This window comes from Oryzias latipes, chromosome 7 (assembly GCF_053564925.1).
Source record: "Oryzias latipes strain Hd-rR chromosome 7, Olatipes_Hd-rR_3.1".
NCBI lineage: Eukaryota > Metazoa > Chordata > Actinopteri > Beloniformes > Adrianichthyidae > Oryzias > Oryzias latipes.
The window spans coordinates 6,805,145-6,830,224 of NC_136243.1; the positions used below are offsets into that span (position 1 = coordinate 6,805,145).

At 41.2% G+C, this 25,080-nt stretch overlaps 1 protein-coding gene across 2 annotated transcripts in view; it reads left to right on the plus strand.

The window, feature by feature from the left end:
* The first annotated feature begins 3,506 nt into the window (after window positions 1–3,506).
* Window positions 3,507–25,080, plus strand: part of LOC101166035 (IQ motif and SEC7 domain-containing protein 1) — a 255,764-nt gene continuing 234,190 nt past the window's right edge. Inside the window, exons 1-2 of one of the 2 annotated variants that reach the window (XM_023956996.2) lie at window positions 3,507–3,656; window positions 20,434–22,341. In XM_023956996.2, coding sequence (XP_023812764.1) covers window positions 21,620–22,341 — 722 coding nt within the window. In that variant the 5' untranslated portion in view covers window positions 3,507–3,656; window positions 20,434–21,619. Of the gene's footprint in view, window positions 3,657–12,545; window positions 13,091–20,433; window positions 22,342–25,080 lie in introns of those variants that run through there. The other variant, XM_078950121.1, reaches the window with a different exon arrangement.

Consider the following 25,080-nt stretch of genomic DNA (forward strand, 5'->3'; position numbering starts at 1 on the left):
TAAAAACCATAACTGAGGAACTTGTGAACAGAATAGAGGTGCATACTGTTTGGCAGATGCAGATAAACTCAAAGACATGAGCCTGAGGCAAAAATGACTCCACCCACTGTGTGCTAATAAATCATACTTACACTCTGAGTCAGGAAGTGATCCGTCCGGATGACAATGTTGCCTAATTCATGCGGCTTGTACCCCGATGCGGCTTGTGTATGTATAAAATTAGTTAAACACGTGAAAATGGGTGGGTGCGGCTAATAATCGGGTGCGCTTTGTAGTCCGGAATTTACGGTAATTACATCTGACAAGCTACAGATGTCGGTAATAATCCACGTGGAAATGGGAAATTGTTCAGCGCAAATGTAATTTCTTGTTGCTTTCTGAATGGTTGAGACATACGCCATACATTACATACATTTTTTTATCAAAAATAAAACAAACTAAAGGCATATGCATGAATACCATAATTCCATAGCTTATGAAGAAATGTTTTACTATGAAAACAACTTTCCCCAGTGGACAATTAATCTATCTATCTATCTATCTATCTATCTATCTATCTATCTATCTATCTATCTATCTATCTATCTATCTATCTATCTGAGGATGAATTGCACAACATGCCAATATTGCAGAACATATTTCACTTTTCTTTTTGCAAATATGTGTTCATTTGAATTTCTGCTGTAATTTTTGTTTGATTTTTTTTGTTTGTTTCACTGCTGATCAATCAAACGGGTGTTCGTGTAGGCTGTTAATCGTAAGACTTGCTTTGTGAAGTTTTCATGTTATTTATGAGAGGCAGGATTTTCATTTTCACTTTCACACGTTTCTTCCATCTGCCGACGGTGTCACCGTTTCTCATTTCACCCGTTTTTGTGCGTACGCCTGGGTCAGAGCTTGCGTGAAGGACCGCACATTTTCCCGTCAAGTTTGCTTTTTATAAATATCAACTACAGTTTTTCTCAGTCGCTTTAGAACAATTCTCAGATCAGAATTGAAGTTTGCAAATACGTGTGCATTTCTCAAAACAATTAGTACAACCAGCAAAACACTATGGATTTCTTGCAAAAGCCTGTAACTTGCTCAAAATCTTTAGTTCATCTCTCAAAACGAAGTCTTTATGTCATTGAACATGTCAGTGCCATCAGAATGTCAAGTCCTTGTGTCATTGCCTACGAACAAGACAGTCAAATGACTTAGTCATGTTGTCAATATAAGTGTGTACTTTAGAGGGAGGTTCTGATGTAAACTATGGCTAAAGTTTGGATGACAATTATTGTAAAATGTAAGTTACACCTTTTTTGTTTGATTGCAAGAGACTGGACAAGATTCACATTTACACTTTTATTGTTCTAATTTGTTGACGGACCATGTCATACCAACGTAGAAAAAAACCACTGCAAAGAGTAACACAAAGGGGACAAAAAAGATAGGACAATATTCTGTCCAACAGTACAGAATATTGTACTGTTGAATATTGTACTGTTGGACCTCACCAATTCCTACTGCAGTGCAGTAGGAATTGGTGAGGTCTTCCTGCACCTCTTGTTGTCCCTGTATGTTAGGCCACAAATTCTCATCCACATCACAGCAAATATCCTCTCTTGCAATGCAACGAAATATGTTTGTCACATTATGACCAGCGTGAATCAGTTAACAGAGACAACGGAGATTGTCATGTCCTGGTTGAGCCACGTCTCAGTGAAACACAACAGGCTGCTCTCCCGGTACACCCGCTGCAGATGCATGAGCACATGGGCTTGAATACATTTGTTTGGAAAATCACTTTTTCTGTCTGCGGCGACCTGGGGGTTAGCCCCACCTATGGCCACTAATCCTCCTGGGAAATGTAAAATCCTGCACCATGAGTGACAAAGCTTTTGAGGGTAGTGACGCTCATGTTGTACGCTGCTTGCGTGTTGTACTCTGATAAATAGACTTTAATTGCCAGAAATGAGATTGCGTAATCTGCTGATCTGTCTGTCACACCCTCTCTGTTTTGTGTTGTGCGTGGACAGCTCTCTAAGTCAGGCAGCTAGTTGCTACCTCAGCACTTGCTACCCCGCTACAAGTGATGTGCTAGCTGGGCACCTTTGTTGGTGTATTTGCTAGTATAGTATATCCTAGAAAATGTTGATTCTAAAAGCACATTAAAGGTTTTCTGACAAACGTAATGGGGTGTACTCATTCATGCTGAGCGATGTAGGCCTTTAAAGTTATATGTGTGGGTGCAGACATTATTTTTCTGTTTTCTTTCCACAGAAAGGTTTTGAAGTAAGGGCAGCTTCTCTCACACAGTAGAGACCACTGATGTGTGATTCAATCGGACTGATCTTTATTTTCTTGGTTTTTTTTTATCTCCAAAGATGAATTGGTCATTTTAACCGGAGCTTACAATGTTTGACCTGAACTTCATCTTTTTCAGCATACATGGCGATAAAATGTCTCTTTCTGTGGATTCACTTGTAGATCCTGGTCACCACTTAGTGTAACGTTCAGCCTTCCTCGATTTGACTGAATAAAACCTGTTCCATTGAGGATTTCCTGATCATATTATTGCCTCCATGGAGAAATAGGAGGGGAGCTGTGAAAGGATAAGTAGGGAACTGGGTTTTAGGAGAAAGAGCATGTGCAGCAGCAGAAGTGCATGCAGGACACTGATAAACAGAGCTGTTACAGAGTGACTAAAAACAATGAGTGCTCACTCTGATGCAGTTTGAGCCAACAGACAGCAAATGGTTTTCCCATCACAATCTCTGTAATCCATAACGCTTTAAGGAACAGTCCAACTCTGCACACACTGCTAAAGAATGCTGGAGGAAGCTTTCCGTGGGCATAATTTAAAATTCTGTTCAAAAATATTTTATTTTTCCCAAAATCAATGAAAGAAACAACCAAAAAGATTTCTATTTAAAATCATTCTCAACAAGACATTTTCCCTAGATTTTTCACCTTGAACTCTAATTTGACTTGCGTCTAGCTATTGCTTCTCACTTGTAGGTATACATGGAAAGAAAAAAAACAGATAATTAAGTAAACTTAAATCCTCACTCCTAAAAAATAACAAATGAATAAAATAGAAAAGGGTTTCAGCTGAGCATCTACATTTTCCTCAATATGATGGATTTTATTTAGTCAACGATCAAACCTTGTGAAAGATTCGTGTACTGTCTTATACTTTTTAAACTGCTGTCAAATGAATAAAATTGTTCAGAACCTGAAAATGAGAAAGTGTTTTTCTGAAACTCATCCTATTTCATCTGTTATTGACCGATCGTTTTAACTGAAACCCATGATAACTATGATAAATCCTCACAAGTTCAGAACATTTCAATCAATATTGCTCACCATTTGTGTTGCACCGCTAATGTTAGGTTGGGGTTGTGGGGGGCTGTAAGCTAGTGGGAGAGAGTGTAAACAAAGGGATGATGGGAAATGAGGGCAGCACATTTTGGTGAAAGCTTTGATGAGTGGAAGTCTTCTCCCTCGTCAGAAAGCAGCTGAGCTTCTTTCCGCAGAGTGGAGCCTCTTCTGCCGCGAGACGATCTTTGCGGGCGTGAGCTGCGGTCTCCGTGACAGAAAGAGGAGCGGGGAGGCGACAGAGGGACTATTTCCATTCACCTCCGCGGGCGGACAGGGACGAGCTGCGGCCACAGGTGAGCTGTCATCAAACGCTCGTGCGTGACCACGCGTCTATGCGGTTTGGCGCGTGAGTGAGTGTGTGTCGGTGCTTGCGGCGCGGATGTCAGCAAGTTAAGGCGACATTTTTTGTTTAAATAGCATTCTTTGGTCTTTCTAACGACTGTTTCTCCGGCAGTGTCTGGTTCGGACGCGCTCACGCTGGAGCGCTCGTGCCTGCACCCTCAATAAGTGAGCTCGAGCTCAGGCGGGGGGCTAATTGGTATTCCCGTCAGTCATAGATAGGGGAAGCGGCGCGTGCCAGCCACGACTCCGTCGCAGAATCAGAGCAGCCTTCCCGACCCGCTCCGGTTCCATCCAGGACCGGAGCCGCGCAGGCCTGATGCAGCCTCCGCGCCAGTTTAGCGAGGCTGTCGTGCGGGGAAGCAACGCACCTTCACGCCCCCTCTGCGGGTCACAGAAACAAACTTCAGGTTGGTCTATCATGCAACATTGTGGATGAGGAGAAGAGGGTCCATGGAAACGGGGGCAGAGACCTCCTCTGAGTCTGACCTAGAGAGGAGCAGACCAAACACAAACACGCAGCAAACCCAAACAGGTCCAAACGTCCTTGATGTTAAAGAAGGAGGCTTTTCTTTTTAGTACTGTGTGTTAATCTGGATCCCCGCTGTGACGTCACTAAAGTAGTGATGTCCATCAGTCTGCGCAAACACATGATTCAATAACCATGACATTACCCACACATTACCCACTTCCCCGTCTCGAGCTGACATTTCTGCTTTAGGGAATATATATGGCGTTTCATAGCTGCCATTAATCGAACGAGCGCAAAGACAGCTGAGCAGGAGGATTCAGGAACTTAGTGAGTGAACCTTACAACTGCGCAGGCGCAATTCTTACCGAGCGACCCCGCATTTTACAACTGCACGCCTGCAGTCCTAACTGAGCGGTGATCCTGCGCGCTCACTTCGCTCCTGCGCGCTGGCCTGGGTTTGTGCAAGATGTTAAGGGGGCGTTTTTGTCACTAAGGGGCGGTAACCTTTCTGCTTTATCTGATTGGCCGAAATTTGCGTATCAAATCCGGCGAGGCAGCGGGGCGGGACTTTATCAGAAAAGAACCAGCTGTAACGTGGATTAAAACGGTAACGAATGCAGTGATTTTCACATGAGAAAAACTTACAGCATGAAAAACCCGCTGCACTTCCTTACCTTGGTCTTGGGTCGTTGGTTAACGTTTTAATCCACGCTACATCTGCTGTTTTTTATTTAAAGCCATATTATTTTATAACACACTACTCCCCTTACAATACAACAGCACTGGATTAAAAGTCTTTTTTTCTATATTTAACGTTAAAACATACCAGTAAACCATGCATGCTAGTGTGTGTTTTTAAAACACAGAAACGAAGTTGGTTGTGATTTCTTTTTTCAGTCATCAATCAGCATCCAAGAATCCATCAAAGTCCTCATCTTCTGTATCTGAAATGAACAGCTGGGCTATCAAACACGCCAGGTTCCCATTCGTACAGTCGAAACAGTGAAAGCAGACCCGTCAGGCCAAGTTTAAGTTCTGCAGTCCATTCACAAAGTGTGACGTAACTCGCCCAGCGCTGCATCCCAGTAAAAGGAGCGCAGGATGTACAGCTTTTCATTGTCATCTGCTGGAAGTTGCTGCGCTCAGCCTCGAGTCGATCTTCCAACACGGGCCACCTCGCCTTGTTTCCGCGGAAACTTCGCTGCTGCTGCGTTTTATTGTCTTGTCTGAGTTTGTTTTCCAGCTTCTGAACTTGCGAATAATGGATTCATTCGTCTTGAATTCTCTGGCAGCTGTTCTATTCCCGTGTTCCTCCGCGTAGCTGATAGCTTGCAGTTTAAACTGTGCTTCATAATCGTGTCTCTTTGCATTTCCATGGTTTCCAAAGTTTTGCATTATGGACATATCTGCACCTTTGTACTATTGGGGGGGGGGTCTTCTTTCACAGCCTCTACTCTCTCCATACCATTCTCATGCTGTTCTCTCCTAGGTCCTATATACCGAAGTCACACATTAGGGCCGCTCCGTACATTTTGGAGAAAATGTAAGATTTTTATGTTTGCCTTATGGTTGTGAAAGTGCTCTATATAGAAAATATGATAAAAGGCAGAGGGCCGCATGCAGCTCATTTATTAATACCCCCTGCTCTAATAAATGAAAGTCCCACCCCGCTGCCTCGCCGGATTTGAAACGCAAATTTCGGCCAATCAGATCAAGCAGAAAGGTTACCGCCCCTAAGTGACAAAAACGCCCCCTTAACACTGCACGCAAACCCAGCGAGCGTGCAGGAGCGAAGTGAGCGCGCAAGATCACGGTTAGAATTGCGCCTGCGCGGTTATAAGGTTCACTCACTCAGTTGCTGAAAATATCCGCTCAGTTGACTCTGGAGTCATTCAATATATGGCAGCGATGAAACGCCATAATAGAAGAACAGCTTAACAGAAGGAAGAGGAGGTGACCATCGGCTTTACTGATGGTGTCTATTTTAAGATTGGCCAAGGGAACCAGGGATGAGAGCACGACAGCTCTTCATGTGGTTCATGGTGTTTTCGTATTAGCCAGTTTAAAGAAAAAAGTTTTCATTTTGTACTTTTTTGTTCGTTTTTGAGTGTGTGGTTGGTCCGAAGTCATTCACTACTTGGTTCACTATATAGGGCATTCGGGTTAAAAAAAAGTCAAAATATTTGCAAGCATGTGTCCGAATTGTGATCAAATCCAGACCACTGAGTAGTTCCGGACTAGGTGGTCTTATAGAGCCGTGGTCCCAAACCTTTTTAAGCCTTTGGACTGCTTTAATGTCAGACGGTGTTTTCACGGACCGGCCTGTATGAGGCTGAAGTGTTTCCATAATGTTTGAGGGTAATGTTTATCTTTATTCTCTGTAAAATATCTGCAGCTGCTTTAAACTTTATTTGTCCACTAAATATCCTGTAGCAACCATTAAAAGGTTAGATAACTTTCCCCTAACCCATAACTGTCAAAGTGGAAGTAAAAAAATCAGATGCTAACTATAGCCTTGTCTATATCATGCAAAGTCAACTTTTTTAGTGTTTATTTGTATTATAATGTTAATACTTTAGTGTGCCAAAGGTAATATTTGATCATATATATGGATATAATTTACGCTTAAAGGCTTGAGAAAAGTATGATACAGGCTCTTTAAGGTGAGACGAATAAATACAAAAACGGTGATTTCACAGTTAATGCATCTTTATGGTGTGTGGGTACAGCAAGTGTTAGAATAAGTCCATATTTGGAGTAAAGACTTCTCACTGAAACGGTGCAGTGCAGCCGCTTTAAAGACCGTTACATTTTTGGTGTCTTCAATATGTTCCTTTAGCATTTTGTCCATGATGGACAAACAAATAAGGATGTAACGATTAATCGATCATTTATTTCATTCAAACAGATCCATCTATCTGAGTCAAGTTACCGTATTAATCAAATCAAATCGACCTAAAGCATTGAAAAATCATTCCAAAATGAGGTAAATAGATTATAATTGATCTTGGAAAATACCATTTGGATGGATTGAGGCGGGTAGGTTTATTTCACTACAACATAAAAACAACCATCACTCTGTCATCACAGCAAACAACAAACAAAACTGATCAGTCCATCATTCCAGTCCAATGTGTGGAAACACTTTAGCAAAGTCATGTGACCATACAGTGTATGGAGACCCAAATTGTTCATAATTAAAAGAATAAATATGACCATGTGTTTGTTTGCAGGATAAGCCCCTTGAGATGCGTCATCTCGTTTTCAAGGGGGTCCAATCACACAATCAACCAATAAATCCCTCATAAATATATAAAAAGATCATGAGATTGGGAAAAACCTGCACAACGATTTTAAATTAGCCATCATGTTATTGAATATATTTCAAAACCTTTTCATTATTTTAAAACAGCATTTTAAAATATTTATTTTTAGTCCTGTTGAATATTATTATAATTCTATGGCTTTTTTAAGAAACTCTGATTTCAAAATGAATATTTTCATAGTAGCTTTTTTTTTTTTATATTGCTGTTTTTCAGAATGACTTATTTATTTCATAATGAGCTTTGTCAGCAGAATGAGTTTGGCTGTCAATTTTTGTGATTGGCCACTCCTTTACTCAGACACGAGCAGCAGCACCCGCACTACATCGATTGAAGATGCTTCAGCGAACGTGACGGCGCAATGCACACCCCTCAACACTAGGTGGGAGTATGCACCTCAATACAACAACAGTGTTGCCAGATCTGGCGGTTCTGGTTATAAATTTGCGTGTAGGAATGGCTTTGGGCGGGTAGGCATAATTTGGGCGATTTTAGGGTCGGTTTGTTTTTTCTAATGAAAATATAGTAGCAGACTACGTCAGGCTGGGTGGCTGTTGGAGTTCCGCTAATCTTCTATGTACTGGAGCTCCGTGAACGCACCAGGCTGGTGTGGGAGGAGCTACCAGATAGTGATTTTAGCCTTATAGCCACAAGGAGCGGTGTCTGTGTTTATCTCATTTACAAGGCCTTGAAGACACGGAGAATGTTGAGAGATCAGGTTTATCTATTTTGAAGAGATCTACATGGTAGAACATGTTTTCATGTTTGACTTCATGAGATCATTCAGAGAAAGTGTCAGCTTCAGCTCCCATAGTCATCAGTCTTGATGACAGCCGCTCGAGCGTTTTTTCCATCTCTCTCTGACCGAGTTTGAAAGCTTGCTGTCCTGCATTAACTTGAGAGGGTAAAATAAAACCAAGGGACCTGATTTATAATTATTGTCTCGATGAAAATAAAAAAATCTTATAAGTTTCAGGAGGCCCGAGCAGGCCGGCTCCCCATCCTGCAGTGGGTCTCTGTCAGGCCGCCAGCTCGCCTCCCGGGAGCCGCCACAGTGATCGGTGTAAAGGAAACCTTGATGTGACGACAGACTGGATCTGTGAGCACAGACGGCGGAGCTGTGTTAGCTACAGAGCAGAGAAGAGCTCAGAGAGAATTGCATGAGGATTTTTGTCTTAAAACACATGCATTTTCCAGAAGCGGCGCTGTACTTATCAGAAGAAATCCTTGAATAAAATGAACAACATGCTCCAAAATTTCCGAATATAAAGTCTACAATCTGCAGCTCCCTGCTCCGCTTCATTCTGATGTATCCACTTGTAGACTAATAGATCCCTGAACGTCTTTGTCTTCCTCATCTGACCTGAAATCTGGATCAAAACTGTACGGCTGGATAGCTACAATGTTGCTGCCATATTTGTTGCACCAGTAATGTTAAGTTGGGGTTGTGAGGGGCTGTAAGCTAGTGGGAGAAACAAAGGGATGATGTGTTTGTTTGTTTCTGTGAGGACCCGTACCAACCGTCCCACTGACTGGTTGTTGATGACCACTGTTGTATGGACTAGGGAGTAGTGAGGGAATTCAGACATTGTGTGTCCGTGTGTGTGGGTGTGTGTGCGCGTGTGTGTGTCAGTATCAGACACCAACAAAAGCAGACACAACACTAAAATGAGTCCACATTCAAACAGGTAGCTAAAGTTAACCCAACATGGCAACTTTGTTGCTGTAGTTTTAAGCTTTTCATCCTCTCAGCTTTTGTTGTTGTTGTCATTACTAGCAGAGACAACAATCTTTGCAACAATGCTAATTCGTATTGGAGTCATTACGCTGAAGTCTCAGAAATTGGCCGCATTTGACACACGTCAAATGCTTTTTTTTTGTGCTTTATTTATAGAGATTTAGACCCATCCAGAATTTAATTTTCAAATACGTATTTGGTATAACAATTTTTTGGGGGAAAACATCAAAGCTATTGACGTTATGAAGCATTTATGGTTTTACTCATGACTTCGTTTCATTTGCATTTCCTGCTGCAGTCAGAGGAAAGAGCTCATTTATTTCTTTAGTTTGTTTGTAGCAAAAAGGTATTCTATTTTCACAACCTGTTAATTATGATTTTATTTAAGCAAAAAGGAGGTAAAGCAGAAAAACAAAACATTAAATGTGGTCAGTTTAGAGAGTTTTCTATTGAAATGTACCTTTACCTTTTAGCATATCCCATTAAGGGTCACCATCAGCTTTCACCAATTTGCACAGCTGGTCTGGCAGAAAGTTTTTCCACCGGATGTCCTTCCTGTTTTCAAGGCACAGACAGGCAGAATAGTGAAGGGTCTTGCCTAAGGAGTGGACACTGAACGTCCTGGGAAGTGAACCCATGTTTCCTATGTGACAGCTAACGGACCTATCTAGCCAAAATAAAATGAGTCAAGAGTATCCTTAACCATAAACTAAAACACAGGAACATTTTTTGTCTTTGAAAAGTCAACCAACTCCATGCTTTTATACTCACTAGGACTTAATAACTCCAGAGCGGTTGTTTAGTTTACTCAGGGTAAATAAACATTGCTACTCATTTAACATGTATGAAATATTACACTAATTTATATACTTATCTTGATACATTTCTTCAATGCACAAGAACGGAACCATCCGTCCATTTAAAAAAAAACTGCTTTTTTAAAGCTTCATTAACAAATACTGTACGTACAAAATACCAAATACAAAACTCCACACTGTGTGCAAAAGACAATTTTCACGTTTGCCAGGAAAATGAAGAAAAATTTAACTAACCATAGTAATATTGTAAAATAGGTTAAGCAAAAATAAAACAAAAATGATAACGGCAAAGGAATCTGTTAAATTTTCAAAAGAGAAGGGAGGAGAACTGCTAAGTCTAACACCAACTTGGATGGCTCCAATAACCAAAAAACCTGCTTAATCTCTGAAGGTGAATCACACCCTGAAGAGGCAAATCACACACATGCTCACCTAGGGAGAATTCAGTCACCAATGAACCTATGATCCATGTTTTTGGAGTGCGGGAGGAAACCAGAGTTCCTGAAAAAAACACACACATGCACAAGGAGAACATGCAAAGTCCACACAGAAAAAACCCAGCAAGGACTTGAACCTGGTACTTCTTGTTTTTCAATAACACACTATTGTCCATATAGGGAAGCATGGTGGTGTAGTGGTTAGCACTTCTGTTGTTTCATACAACGTTTATGTAATGAGCTATTATTCCAAGCACCAATAACAAAATTGTGAGTGTGCATTTTTATTTCCAAATTTGACAGCAAGTTTTGTCTAGTTTCCAAAATGACTGTAAATTCAACCACTAGTAAGTTGTTGTTACTACACGAACCCAAAGTGACACCAGAAGAACCGAACAGAACTGTGGCGAAGGTCATAAAACCTAGCTTATTTTAAAAGTAAAATTATTATTACTATCATTTTCTTTATTTTTTACATTTATTTTATGAATAATTAAAAGTCACATTAAAAGTTGTCCCTTGTTGGAAGCTTAAACAAAGTTCAACAATACATCCTATGAACATTTTCATGGTCAGTTGTAATTGTTTACTGCATAGCTGTTGGATGTGGATGTCTCTCTGTCACTATTGGGCAAAATAAATTAGCAAACCAATCATTGATGTCATATCAGGCACCATTCAGTGTAAAAGTCACTGAGCTGTAGGACGTGGTTTAGTAAAAAGGAGGTTTGTATTAATATTTGCAGTGTGTCTCCAATGCTAGTTTTTTTCCTTTGGTTTTATTGTGAACAACAATTGTACTAGTGTTGTGTTTGAGCATGTTTTCTGCTAGCATTAGAGCTGGAGGTAGCTGAGATGAGGATGTTGAGGTTCTCTTTGGGAGTGACCAGGATGGATAGGAACAGGGATAAGGACATCAAGAACAGATCATGGTAGATGTTCTGGAGATGAATGCTAGACAGCAGATTTAGATGGTTTGGACAGGTTGCGAGGAGGAACAGTAATGATGTTGGCATGAAAGAGCCCAAGAGGAGGTTCATGGAAACATTGAAGGAGGACATGATGGTGGTTGGTGCGAGTGAGGAGGATGCAGAGGAAAGAGGTTAATGGAGGCGAATGATTCACTTAAGTGAGCCTTAAGGGAGCAGCCGAAAAGCAAAGAATTGTATTTTACACTAGAGTCTTAGTGGTCCTTTCCTGCCATTTGCTTCCTTTTAGAAAAGATAGGGGTTTGATGATGTCATAACCAGCTAAGAGGGTGATGAATGCAGAGCTGACACTATTATCTTTTAGCAGCTTTTGATGAATTTAGACCGTTACCGCTACATTTGGTTTGAAATGTGAGATTATGAGGTGTTTCCGAGTTGGGCAGAGAATTGTAAATCTGTTTTTGGCAGAGTGCTTATCCTATTGAAAGCTACTAAGTACAATCTAAAGCTTTTAGAATGTAACACGGAACAGTGGGTATATGAATAATGTTATGTAAGCAGATGCAAACATCAGCAATCCAATGACTATCAGAATGGTCAACGTTCTGTACATCTGTCAGTAGGAGTCTTGAGGTGTCTTGCAGGTGGGGGCACCTGTTAGTAGTGTATTGCTTGTGTGTGGTGGGTATTTATAGGACCCCAGTGTTTTGGGCAAATATACTTAAATAGGGTTTTACTTGTGAGACTGTAAATGTCTTGACTAACCTTTTCCTTACAGAGTGTGACCACAGCTTGTTTAGGCTGCACCCTAGTGGTCAAATCTATTCCTGTGTATCTGATAGTGTTTTGGTGTTTTTTTTCTTGGAAATATTACCTAGTAGTTAAAAAAAACATATAATTCAATAATGAACATTATTGAAGTGCCCAGCTGTTGCATCTCCTTTGATAACTAAAGAGCTGTGTGTATTTATGGCCATAAGGGATATGTCCTTAAAATTTCCAGAGACATAAATTCCTCCTCTTCTGTAGTGTGAGTGAACTGTTGCTGCCTGTGCAGTCTGTGTGTTGCAGACTGCTTTTCCTGCCTCCTTTTTTTTCTGTCAATCCATTCATCCATCCAGGCAGTGCGTTTGGACGCAGCGCTTCCTCCTCTTTATTCTACGGCAACGCATCGGAGGTGGAAAGAGTCCGATATTCCAGCAGTGATAATAACTAGAGCGGCGTCCGTCAGCACCCTTTGCACGGGTGGACAAGCGTAATCAGAAGTGCTGCAGTAGAGGATCGTTTGCCTTTCAGGCGCAGAGGAATGATATTTAGAAAGAGCCTGACTCGGCTGCAGGAAAATAGAGAGACGGAGGAGGAGAGCTGGCCGGCCTACAGTGGGCGAAAACAGGAGATACGTGGAGGGAGAAACTGAGGGATTAAACTGATCACCCTCCGATCAAGAAGAAGAGAGAACAGCGGCATGGCACCGTCACTTCTCTGCCTTTTTTCCCATAAGAGGTGATGGTGACTGCAGCAAAGGATCAATAACCCTCCCTCCTTCTTGTCTTTCCTTCCTTCTTCCTCCTGCACCTTTATCCCTCCATCACTTCTGCAGGAGCTGCTGAAACCTGCGAGACTGTGCCGCCTGGTCTCATTCTGTTTTTTCCAGAATGCTGCATCGTGCTTGTGAGTGAGCTCTTGTGTCTGTCATGTATGTGGAACTGTTGGCTTTATGGGCCACACGGGCTGCGGTGTGCATGCCGCATCCAAGCGTGTTCACTCCTCTGCGTGGTTGCATGTATGTCTTCTTACGTGAGGAGATTCACGTGCAAACGGAAGGAGGCTGTGCGTGTCAAACATGTGTGGGCTGTGTAAGCTGCAGCAAGAGTGTGCGCCAGATAGCACCACTGTAAAATTAGGCAATTAAAATAGTGCTGCTGCTGTTGAATTTGATCAGGGTTACATAAGATAAGAAAAATCTAGCTGCTGAAATCGCCTACATGCTGAAGCAGAACTAGAGTGATCTTTTATTTGGCTTAAAAATGTGAAGAGTAAACAATGGCAGGATCTTTTTCTGAACAGATTTTCTTTCAAGGAATGAGCTGTTCAATAAAAATGCTTTTAGATTCTCTGTTTGGGAAGAGGACATATGTAATTTGACCAAAATCGGTCTTTTTACAACACAAGTTTTGTTAAAGTATTGAAGTTTTTAAATTGAAATATAAAGTAATGTATTTAATTTTAAATTTGTTCTGTTGAGACTTTTCTCAACTGAACAAAGATATATTAACTGAGGTTATCTGATAAATTTTATACTTCTTTACAAATTGTAGGGAAGTATAACATTTCGGCAGGTCCAGGCCTTATAATGGTTGGACAGGGGCTCCCCTTCCTATTGACCTCTAAGGACCTGGCGTCCACATGTGTGGACAGCACAATTTGGGTTCTTTTACCACAGTCGTTAATTCCGTATAACTGGGGGCCCCAAGCTTACATGTGTAAAGGGTTAGCTCAAATATTAGCTTGGGTCATAAGAGGTTAAAACAGTGTAGGAGACACTTGGGCATCAAAGTTTTGAGTTCCTCTAGTTTTATCGCTGGAGTTTGGCCCATAAGTCGTTTTTTTTGTCGCTGAAGAGGATGTGGTTGTCTTTTTCTTTTTCTCCTAATATGCGCCACATGAGCTCCATAGTTGGAAGATCAAGACTGCAGACAGGCCGGTTCAGTACTCGGACTCCTTTGGAATGAAGCTGTTGTAAAAGCTGCAGTTTTTGAACCACATAAGGCCTTGGCCAATACAAATGTCATGCTAAAACCTTTATCTTACCTTTCGCCATTCCAAAAGATCGAACTGTCTGTATTGCATTTAGTGTTTGTTATTACCAACAAGAAAGTCAATTTCAGGCTCATCCAACCGCAGAACACAACCACAATCTAGCTGAGAAAAGCAGCTTTGCACTGATATGCAACACTTTACAGTACTACAGTAGAAACATGTTGTATATGAGTGAAAAGCTGCTTCTCTCTGCTTCATAATTCGTTTGAATTACCTTAATTGCATAAATGGTTGAAAAGTTACAGTCATTCAAAGAGTGTCAACACTGGAGCTAAAGTTTAAAAAACAAACCACCTGCGATTAAGACCTGTCAGAGGCTTGAATGAATCTTGGCACTTTGACACAGCTGTACTTTTTGGACAGTGTTCTAATACGGTTTTAATTATGCTTGATGAAGTTTTGCTCATCCAAAGTTATGATGCATTGTGTTTACTCAAAGTCATTTCAGGTAGTTTTCCTGGGCCCATTTAGTAATTCACTGAAACAGTCTGACAGCCCAAAGACCACAGACATCCCCACAAAGACTTTGGTTTCTCTAAATGTTTTGATGATCATATCTACTGATCTGCCTCTCAATACACCTACACACACACCGGCTACTTTATTAGGCACACATGTTCAACTGCTGGTTAAAGAAAATTTCTACTCAGCCAATCACATCACAGCAACTTAATGCATTTAGGCATGTATACATGGTCAAGATGGTCTGCTGCTGTTCAAACCGAGCATCAGAATGGTGTAAGTATTTCAGAAACAGCTGATCTACTGGGAATTTCACCCACAACCATCTCTAGGGTTAACAGAGAATGGTCTAGAAAATGGAAAATATCCAGTAAGTGGCAGTTCTGTGGGCAGAAATGCATTGTTGATGCCAGATGTTGGAGGAGAATGCCTGGTTCCAGCTGATAGAAAGACAACGGGAACTCAAAGAACCACTGGTTCCAACACCTCACCTTACCTGAGTATTGTTGCTGACCATGTCCATCCCTTTCTGACCACAGTGTACCATCTTCTGATGGCTACTTCCAGCAGGATGAGGCGCCGTGTCATAAAGCTGGAATCATCTCAGACTGGTTCCTTGAACATGACAATGAGTTCACTGGACTCAAATGGTCTCCACAGTCACCAGATCTCAACCCAATAGAGATCCTTTGGGATGTGGTGGAACAGGAGATCAGCATCATGGATGTACAGTTGACAAATCTGCAGCTACTGTGTGATGCTGTCATGTCAATATGGACCAAACTCTCTGAGGAATGTTTCCAGAACCTTGTTGACTCTATGACATCTAGGATTAAGGCAGTTCTGGAGGCAAAAGGGGTCCAACCCGGTACTAGTGGTGAATAACCGGATGACACATCTTAGTTTAAACATATGTTTTGTTATCATTAGCAGGATTAAAAAAATAAACATATTAACAGGAATTTTCAGTTGGAATTACAGTAAGGTAGACTTAGACATGTATATTTTGTTTGAGTGAAAATTTGTTGAGAGGTCACATATGTTCTGCAAAATGCAATGCACATTTGATGCTTTTCATCTGCTATGGTAGGTTATTTATTGCTGGCTTCAGATGCCTGCACCAGGGCTAGTAACAACAGGGAAAACAAGAGAGTGGAAACGTTAAATACCGTATTTTCCGGACTATAAGTCGCCCTTTTTTTCATAGTTTGGCAAGGGGTGCGACTTATACTCCGCAGCGACTTATATTAGAAATAAATTGAAATTAATACATTGTTAACCCTCCTGTTATGTTCATTTGTGAGGAACAGAGATGATGTTCCTGGGTCAATTTGATGATTTTTTTACAGTAAGATCTTGAAGGCTAACAACATAATATTCTATTTTCCAATGATTTCATAGATTCAGAAATGCCATAAAAATGACAACTGTTTCTACAAATACAGGCTGAAAACAGAGTATTAGTTGGCCAATGATGCTTCATGAAAGGAATAAATAAATATGAGAAAGAATTACTGTGAAATTATGAGATAAACAGTCTGCTATGATTGTGTCATATGAGTTTGTGCAAGTTATTAGTTCTTGGTCTCAGATTTTGTCAAAAAAATGTCCCGTCAAAATGCGACTTATAGTCCAGTGCGACTTATCTGTTTTTTTTCTACTTTATAATGCATTTTTGGGCTGGTGCGACTTATACTCCGCAGCGACTTATAGTCCGGAAAATACGGTATGTATTTGTGTTAAATGTTGTTAAATGTGTTGAGTCCAGTAATGCAGAGCAACAGAGGGTCATTTTTAGACTATGCATTCTACGCTTCTCTGCTTGAAACAGCATGGGCACATAGCTATACCTTTTTAACTGACCTTTCTCTGTTTGCTTAAAGTCCCACTCCTATCATCTGATCATTTGGTCTAGTTTCAAACTTTTCTTAGTGCTCTTTTCTTGTGTTTACGCTGTTTTTAGTCAAAATCAGAAAATCTGTGTCGTTTTCTTGGACATAGTTTCTGCAGAGTGCCAGGATTTCACCAGAATTGGCCTCTGGGTTGTGGGCAAGACTGTGGGCACAGAAGTAAGCCTCCATTTATTTTCCTTTGTTTACACTCTGTAGCTTACAGTTCCTTACAACCCCAAGCTAACAGGTTCAGCACAAATGGCGAGCAATATTTGATAGGGCGGGGCGATTTGGCCAAAAAATAAAATCTCAGATTTCAAATGTGATTTTTATCGATTTTTCTTCCTCCTTTTACCTAAAAACTATTTTATTTTAACATCTCCTTTTGAAATATATATTAAGGTTAAACTAAATACAAGCTTTAAAAAATTTTTTTCATAAAGAGAAATACTACACGCACTCAACAGAGTGTCTATTCTAGTGCTAAAGTAAATTTGTCGGATCCCATTAAAACCGCCACATGTTCTGCTGCTCCATCAGCCTAAACTAAGCGTTACAGAGAAGTGTGCAGAAGTGTAGGGTGGTTGCCTTTGCGTGGCGTGCGCTTACAAATAGCGTATCGCACAAGCTTTTTTTTCCCCTTGGCCTCGTGGAAGAAGCTTCTCTTTGCTTGCTGCAGTTTTCATGTCTGCTTGTTGCAAGAGAATCTCGATTTTCCCCAAAAATAAAACACAATTTCAATTAATCGCTAAAATCGATGAATCGCCCAGCCCTAATGTTGGAGCCATCCAGCTGTACAGTTTTGGTCCAGATGCCAGCTCAGATGAGGAAAACAAAGACGTTGTTGGATCTATTTGTCTGCAAGTGGATGCATCAGAATGGATCGGAGCAGGGAGGCTTTGACCCGCCCATCGCAGTTTCTACATCACAACTGAGAGCTTTTCGAAACAGAATTTTTTCTTCTGCTCTTGATTCACTTGCGTGAAAAACCACACAATTTAACAGTCGTGTTCAAACACCATACTTGTTGCTTCTTTGTCCATTGGTTCACTGCTCAATGTGTTTGGAACAGGCAGTTCTGGCAAGAGGGAACTGCAGAGAGCCTCAGAAAATCAGAGCATGAGGGATAGAGAGAGCCTGTGAGGAACAGCAGGAGAGAGAGAGCAAGCCAGAGAGGGATGGTGGTCAGTTAGTGAGTCATGAATTATTGAATGAGCTTAATGGAAAGAAATATAAAAGCTGAAACGGTTTGGCTGCGCTGCAATAGAGACCAGAAGGCTTGCCTGAATGTGTCTGTGCGTATGCAAGTGTGTATGTGGCTGTTCTTCACACGTTTGTGTGACTTTAACACAACTAGAACTTCATTACTTTGAAACCCCTTTCAGCTAATGTGTTTAAAATGTTGCCAGTCCCCATGTGTAGGTCATAGTAACATTGTGTAGTAAAAAGATCCCATTGTAGTTCATGTACCCTTCATCTCCCAATAAACTACTGCTGTGGGCATGGCAAGGGTAAGTCTAAAGGCAGTCTCCCTAAATGACTAATCGAATGTGCAGTGCTTTCTGAGGACAAAGGATTTTCTCATATTATGGTAGAAATCTAAACAACTTTTATTTTTGCATTGAAAGTCATGAATTAGTCTGAACTAAGCCAAAGTAACAAAAAAAGAAGGTGATAAAACCACCACAGTTGACCACAGACCAACCTGCTATTAAGACCTGCAATGAGGATGGTGGAATATTATAATATCATTATATGTTAATGTAGTTAAGTACAATGTACCTAAGTTTAGTAAGATCATTTCCACACATCTGATTTGAAGAAAAATTATGGTATCGAGAACAAATTATACACAAAGAATGTTGAATAAACGAAGGGTTTTAGGTAACTGTAAAGCAATAGATTGGTCCTGCTGCAATGGGAAAAAGGTCTGATTAGTCTTATCTGAAACTGAGAGTTAGAAAATTTAAGGGATGCTCCTTCATGGCACCTTCCTACTGTGGATTCTGTGGAGGGAGGGTCATTATTTGGGTTATCTTTGAAAGATTTAGCTGTATTGAAATTAGTTGTCTTACACTAGATGAGCCACTTCCTGAATACACATCATTTCCTTTTGGTCATATTTTAGGTTTAAGGTATTCTGAAAAGAACTTGCTAAGCTCCGACAATGTGATTCATAGAGCAAAACATTTAGCTTTTATATGTGAGTTAATGCCCTGCGACAGACTGGTGACCTGTCCAGAGTGCCCCCTGCCTTCGCCCACGGGTGGCTGGGATAGGCTCCGGCAGCCCCGTGAGCCAGAAAGGTTAAGAACATAAAGGAATGGATGTGAGTTTACGCCAGGCCTTAACCTAATCCTTTTCTCTTGAGTAAACTCTACGCAGTGTTTTTGTCCACTTTTTGTTTCAATACAGCATCCCAGTCAATCATCAACGCAACTCAGATATAATCAAGGAGCCATCCAAAAGCTGCCACCTAGCTAAGAGCTCAGTTGTTCAGCACTGCCACTTGCACATGAACCAGTTCTTTCTCATCTCATCTGTTGCTACAGCAACCAGGGACAGATTGTCTAGCATCACTGGCGTGCCATTTGCTTTGTGTGCACAAACGTTCACACCGCAGGCTGAAACGACCCAATTCCGATTTTTTTGCCCCTATGCGACCTGTATTTGATCTTTTCATGACAGTCTGAATGACACAGATCCAATCTTTTCAAATGTGACGCAGGCCACTTGAGTATGTGGTCCTGAATCCGATACGTATCCGATCTTTTGAAATAAGCCCACCGTCTGACCGGCCAGGTCACATGTATCCGACCCGTACGTCATTGATATGCTTCAAACGTCATCATTCTGCGTTGAAGTAGGCGGGACGAGAACATAAACATCAAGCATGGCGGACGATGCTTCTGAGACCAGTCAGTGGAAGGGAGGCGAGGTCACCGATTGGATTAATATTTGGGGTGAAAGCTCTATTCAGGCTAAACTCAACGGCTCTTATCGCAACCGGGCGGTTTTAAAAAAATTTTTTTCCAGCAAAATGGCCGAGCATGGTGTTGAACATTTCCCGTGATGACTTTTTTTTCCTCCCTTTCCGACCGTGGTCAGAAGCGTCGTTCACCGTTGAGTACTGTTCTGGAATACTATTAATTGGAAATGTGAAGGGCCTTGCAAAAAAATCGGATTAAAAAAAAATTGGAATTGAGCATTAGGCCCTGAAGTGTCAACGGAGCCATAGACAAGTGCCACTTCATAGAAGCATGGACCAGGCTCTCTGGACACCCGGGCTTGACAATACTTTCAAATTCACATAAGTCAAAAGTTTTCTTTGCTACATGCAACCTGCATATGTAAAAAAGAGATGATCCAGCAGATGAGCCAGCAGGATTTTCTCAGTTTAACAACATGAGCATGACAAGTGAGACCAGGATATTTAATGTTTGTTCTGCTTTTAATTCTATTCTACAACAGCTCCACTTATTGGAATTTTATAACACATAAATGACATTTATATTCATTTTCAGGTGGAAAAATACACAAGTGAAAACAGAAAACAAAGATGGGTTGATTGAGACAGACCAGTCTCTTTTTTCTCTCTCTCTGACCACAGAAAGGAAGAAAAAAAGGAAGTAATGAATATTCAAAGAGCAAAAGCTGCAGGTGGAAAGAGAGAAAAAGACCAGAAGGATCAGCAAGAGAAAAGGAAAGATGTTGATTAGGAGAACAGGCAAAGATGAAAAAGTGAAAAGAAAAAATATTTTTGTTTAATGAACAAAAGAGCGAGGCTGTCATCATACATTTTATTGTTTCTTACCCTATTTTTTCTTCTTTTACATGTAGAAGATCCAGAAAGTGACAACAAAGGAAATTAACTTGGCAACAAATCCCAGATGGCTCATGGTGTCCATGAAGAAGACCTGCATCAAACATGAAATGACATCCTTTGGATATCACTTCTACTACCCAGCTAAGGGATTGACGGGCTAATTTGACCCCTTTGAGCTCTCAGACCTTGACAGATGACACTTTCCCTTTTTCATTTTTGTGAGAAGATGATTTTTGACTGGCTTCATACATTTTCTGCTTTGTTTTTGGTGAAAGAGCCTGGCTCTAGTTAACTCTTTTTTTTTTTCTTTCTGGTTGACGGTTTGAGAATCCAGAAATTCGTGGATTAAAGTACGATGCTCCACACAGACGCTTGGGATCGGTCTACTTATTTGTGATTTGTAAACAGTCCTTTGCTTCAGGAGCCGTGTATGTTGTGCAAACATCATCAACACCATGCAGTATCTCTGAGACAGACGCCAAACAAGTCCTCCTCCAGCTCTGCTGTCCACATCTGCCTCTGGGGAACAGATGCCTTAGATGGAGACCAGAGAGCAGATAAAGCTGATTCATTGACAAGCAGGAGTACAAACGCACTGTCTGGCTGCAGGGCGAGGAGCACTCAACGTGGGACTCTGTTCGACTTTTAGTTGTTATGGGTTTGAACACCTGCTGACCATCAACAGGAATGGTCATCAGTTTGGGAAAACCTCCTGATTGGATCATGCAAGGGCAAGATCCATCTTGATTGAAAAATCAGAACTTAATAAAAAACTTTTCTCCCCCCCACTTACCTCTGGTGGGGGGGAGGGTGAAGGGTGTTTTCTGTTTTGCGGTGTAGAAGTAAAGATTTTTAGCTGTAGTCTTTAGACATTAGGTTGTAGCCTAGATTGTTGGCCAGCTTGATTCCGTCTCTGCTGTGTTTTTAGTTTGTATCAGTGTTTGGACTACCCTGACCCAGCAGTTAGGCATTCTTTTTTGAATCAGCTTTTAGCTCTACATCAGCTGTGATCCAAGCTCTCCACTTTACCATTTAGCCTCCGAGTTAGCTGGAAGGCAGTGACTTACTCTGATCTTACCTACCGGGATGGCCAACAGCGTTTGGGCTCTTCAGTTTACCACACAGGATTAGTTCATCTTGGCCCAAAAACACAGATCAGTCTAAAGTTCACTGGACGTTAGCCTGTGGGCTACTTTAAAAATGGATGCCAATCAAGGCCCGGGCCAAGGCAGTCCTGAAAGCCCTAACCGGGCTGTGGAGTATCTTCTAGAACTCAACAACATTATTGAGAGCCAGCAGAAACTTCTCGAAACCCAAAGGCGCAGAATTGAGGAGCTGGAGGTCCAACTAGACCGTCTCAGCCAAGAGAATAAGGACCTGCGTTTGGACAGACAACCCGTTGCTCCTCCTCCACCTGCACCTCCTCCTGAACCTCCTATCCCTCCACCACCTCCACCCCCTCCTCCAACTCAGACTGTACCGACATCCATAACCACCAAAAACCACCACCATTACAACAGCCACCCCCACACTTCACCCCAGCCTCCCACTTCTATCCCCCTGCACCACAGCCACCACATTCAGCAACAGCATCACCACCCCTCCACCCATCACTCCTACAACAGCACTGCAGCAACTTCTGTTCCTGTTTCTGCGGCACCTTCATGCAATCCAACCCCCATCTCTGTCCCAACCCAAATTCCACCCCCAGCCTCCTCTGCCTCGGCTCCAGCTCCACCACCACCTCCTCCAATTCCACCCAGAGATCAGCCACGGGCCCACAGCCGACTGACCCGGGCGCCTTCCACCAGCACTGGAACCAACACTAACTTTGTGGAGAAAGAGAGAGAGCGGCTTGAGCGCCTGCACAGAGCCAACGCTGCCAATAACCACCATGCCCACACCCTCCACCACAACAAACCGTAAGTTGACATTTGTTTTATTCCAACCAGGCCAAGGATAACATGATAAAAAAAAGGTTACCAGACCTATTGGCACAGTTCTACACACAAGACTAGAAGGCAGAATCTTGAATTGTGAGATTTTTAATGGCAGAACATAAACATGATAAGTCTTCAGGATGCCATGTTTATCAAACGTTAATCAGATTTAGTTGATACCAAGTTGGTTTACCATCCACCTATAGATTATCTCACATACAGAAGAAGAACTTGTGGGTGTGCTATAGTTAAATGCAATGTTCTTTACTATGCTGTCTATTAGAGGACTGGTTCAATCTTTACATACAAATGAAGTCCTTCATTCCCATGTTTTTGATAGCCTTTAATCTCAAATACCTTGATGTTCTATAATGTGAGGATTTGTTGCACCATGCCATGTGACACTGTTATATCACGAACAGACCCTTGCCCTCCTGCTACACGTAAAAATGGCCATAAAGATGTAGATTTGTCATTTTGTGAGATCAAATTTCATGTTAGTTAACAGTTATTTCTCAGCGTTGTATCATGTCTCTTTCAATACATCTAAATTAAGCTTGCATGATGTAACTAGTCTGGTTTCTTTGAACTCATGTTATCTTTGGCTATGATTGCTACTAACTACAGCTATTCTTTAGCAGGTTTTGTGTTCATTGCTGCTAACGTTTGACTTGAATTGATTGTCACGGCTGATAACGGGAGCATGTTGTGTTTTTGTAGAGCCTGCTCTACTGTGACATACAAAGGAGAAGTTTCTTTTGAATCTGTTGAAAGCACGTTTGTTCATTTTTATCCACTTGTTTACTTATGGTAAATGGTAAACTTTTATAGCTTTTCACTGTCCCTAAAGACCCAAAGTCACAGTTCCATTCACACACACATGATAAACTGGCACTTCCACCAGAGGCAAGGTGGTGTTCAGTGGGCGGGCAAGGCAGGAATCGAACCTTCAATATTCTGACCTACCGCTGCACCACGGCTGCCCATGTGTTCTTGTGTGTTTACCCACTCTGTGGTCTTTCCTCACAGAGAACTCAGCTGGCTTGCTGATGATTTAAAGAAAGTGTTTCCTCTTTGATTATTTGATGTTAGGACTGCCTTTGGGTAGTGGTGCCCAAATGGATAGACCCAGAGCTTTGGTTGTGTTGGTTGCTGGTTCCAACCTTGGGATTTGTGGTATTAATCTAAAGTGAGGCAGATTTCCTGCAGTGTTTGTGATTACCGGGATGAAGCCCATTGAGGCGACTATTGTCGTAGTTTTGGGCTATATAAATGAAATGGAATTGTTTGCCCTATTCTTGCTACATCAATGGTTTCTTGTAGTACGACTCTTGTCTGCAATTTCCCCAGTAAACCTATCCACCTTGGGCAAAAGCCGAAGGTGGATCTATGGCTGCACCCCTCTTAGACAACCACAGTTGACATGTGACCCTGCAGACGAGCAGTTGAGCTGCAAAAACATAAATGTGTGGGCAGTGTTATTAGGTCCACATTGAAGGACAAAGGTCTGAAACAAGTTGGGGCTTCTCTTCAGATCACAGCACAGCAAAAAGTTCAAGGTATCCAAGAGAGCCATATAGATGAAATGGGGATTGGCTGTCATTGCTGTGTGTTTGGTATATAACTTAATAGAAAGTTCTGGACCTTATTTTTTATTTGGAACATTATCTTCACAAACCATTTATGTACCCCACTATTTTATGTGAGTGTATCTTAATGTATATTGAAATAAAAACAGCTTCTGTCTTGAAGGGCTAATGTCTCCAGTTTGTTGATGCAATCATGCTGGTGGAAAAGAAGGCTTTAGTTTCTGTAACAAGGCTTCTCCAGTTTCATTTGTGCATATTATCAATACACAGTGGAACAGAAACAGGTGTGTCTAATAAGTAGATCAGTAAAAAAAATTGTTCATATCCACCTGTCTGACTTCAATGACTGATTTTTAGAATCTTATTTGATACCTGTGATAATGTACACCTGTAAAGGTTTGTTTTGGTTCATATTGGACCTAGTTCAAACTGGAATCACATTGCTATGTATCATTAAATGTTTACTGTTTAGACAGAAATAAAAAAAAGGTTTATATCTGCTTCATATTTTGTGTTTTAAGCCCAACTAGGCGTCATCTGAACATATTGGACTAAAATCACAAAACATTAAGAAAGTTGAAAGTCTTTCGAATGCTTTTTGTAGTTTTTATTTTTTTTACAGCTTACTGATTTGGAGATTAAACTACCAAAGTAAATGTTAATATGAATTCAGATCAAACACAGGTCATCTTGAATCTCTCCATAACCTGCTGTATCTTTTCACTGACAAGATAAATATCAATAAATATTACCATAATGTTTGTTTTTAGTCAAATTTGGAGTGTAACTTTGTATTTTTTCTGTTCCCCTTCCCAGTTTTCCTCCAGTAAATGTTTACATATGGGATTGATAGACAATGCATTTTGTGTTGTGCTACAGGCTTCCTCTACATTGATATATGGTGTATTTTGGAGAGACTAGGGTATGTTATGAATATGCTTTGCTAAGCAATAAAAAGGCTTGTTTACTGTGGTTCAGGGAGACACTTTTTGTGAAGTGGGATCCTGCTTGCTGTTCCGATTACCATGGTAACCTTTTACCAGGTAGTTGAGCTGTCTCTTTTTTGTTTTTTTCTCCCCCTTATTTTGTTGTTTCAGAACAAACTGGGTTTTAGTGGCTTGAAAGTGGTATG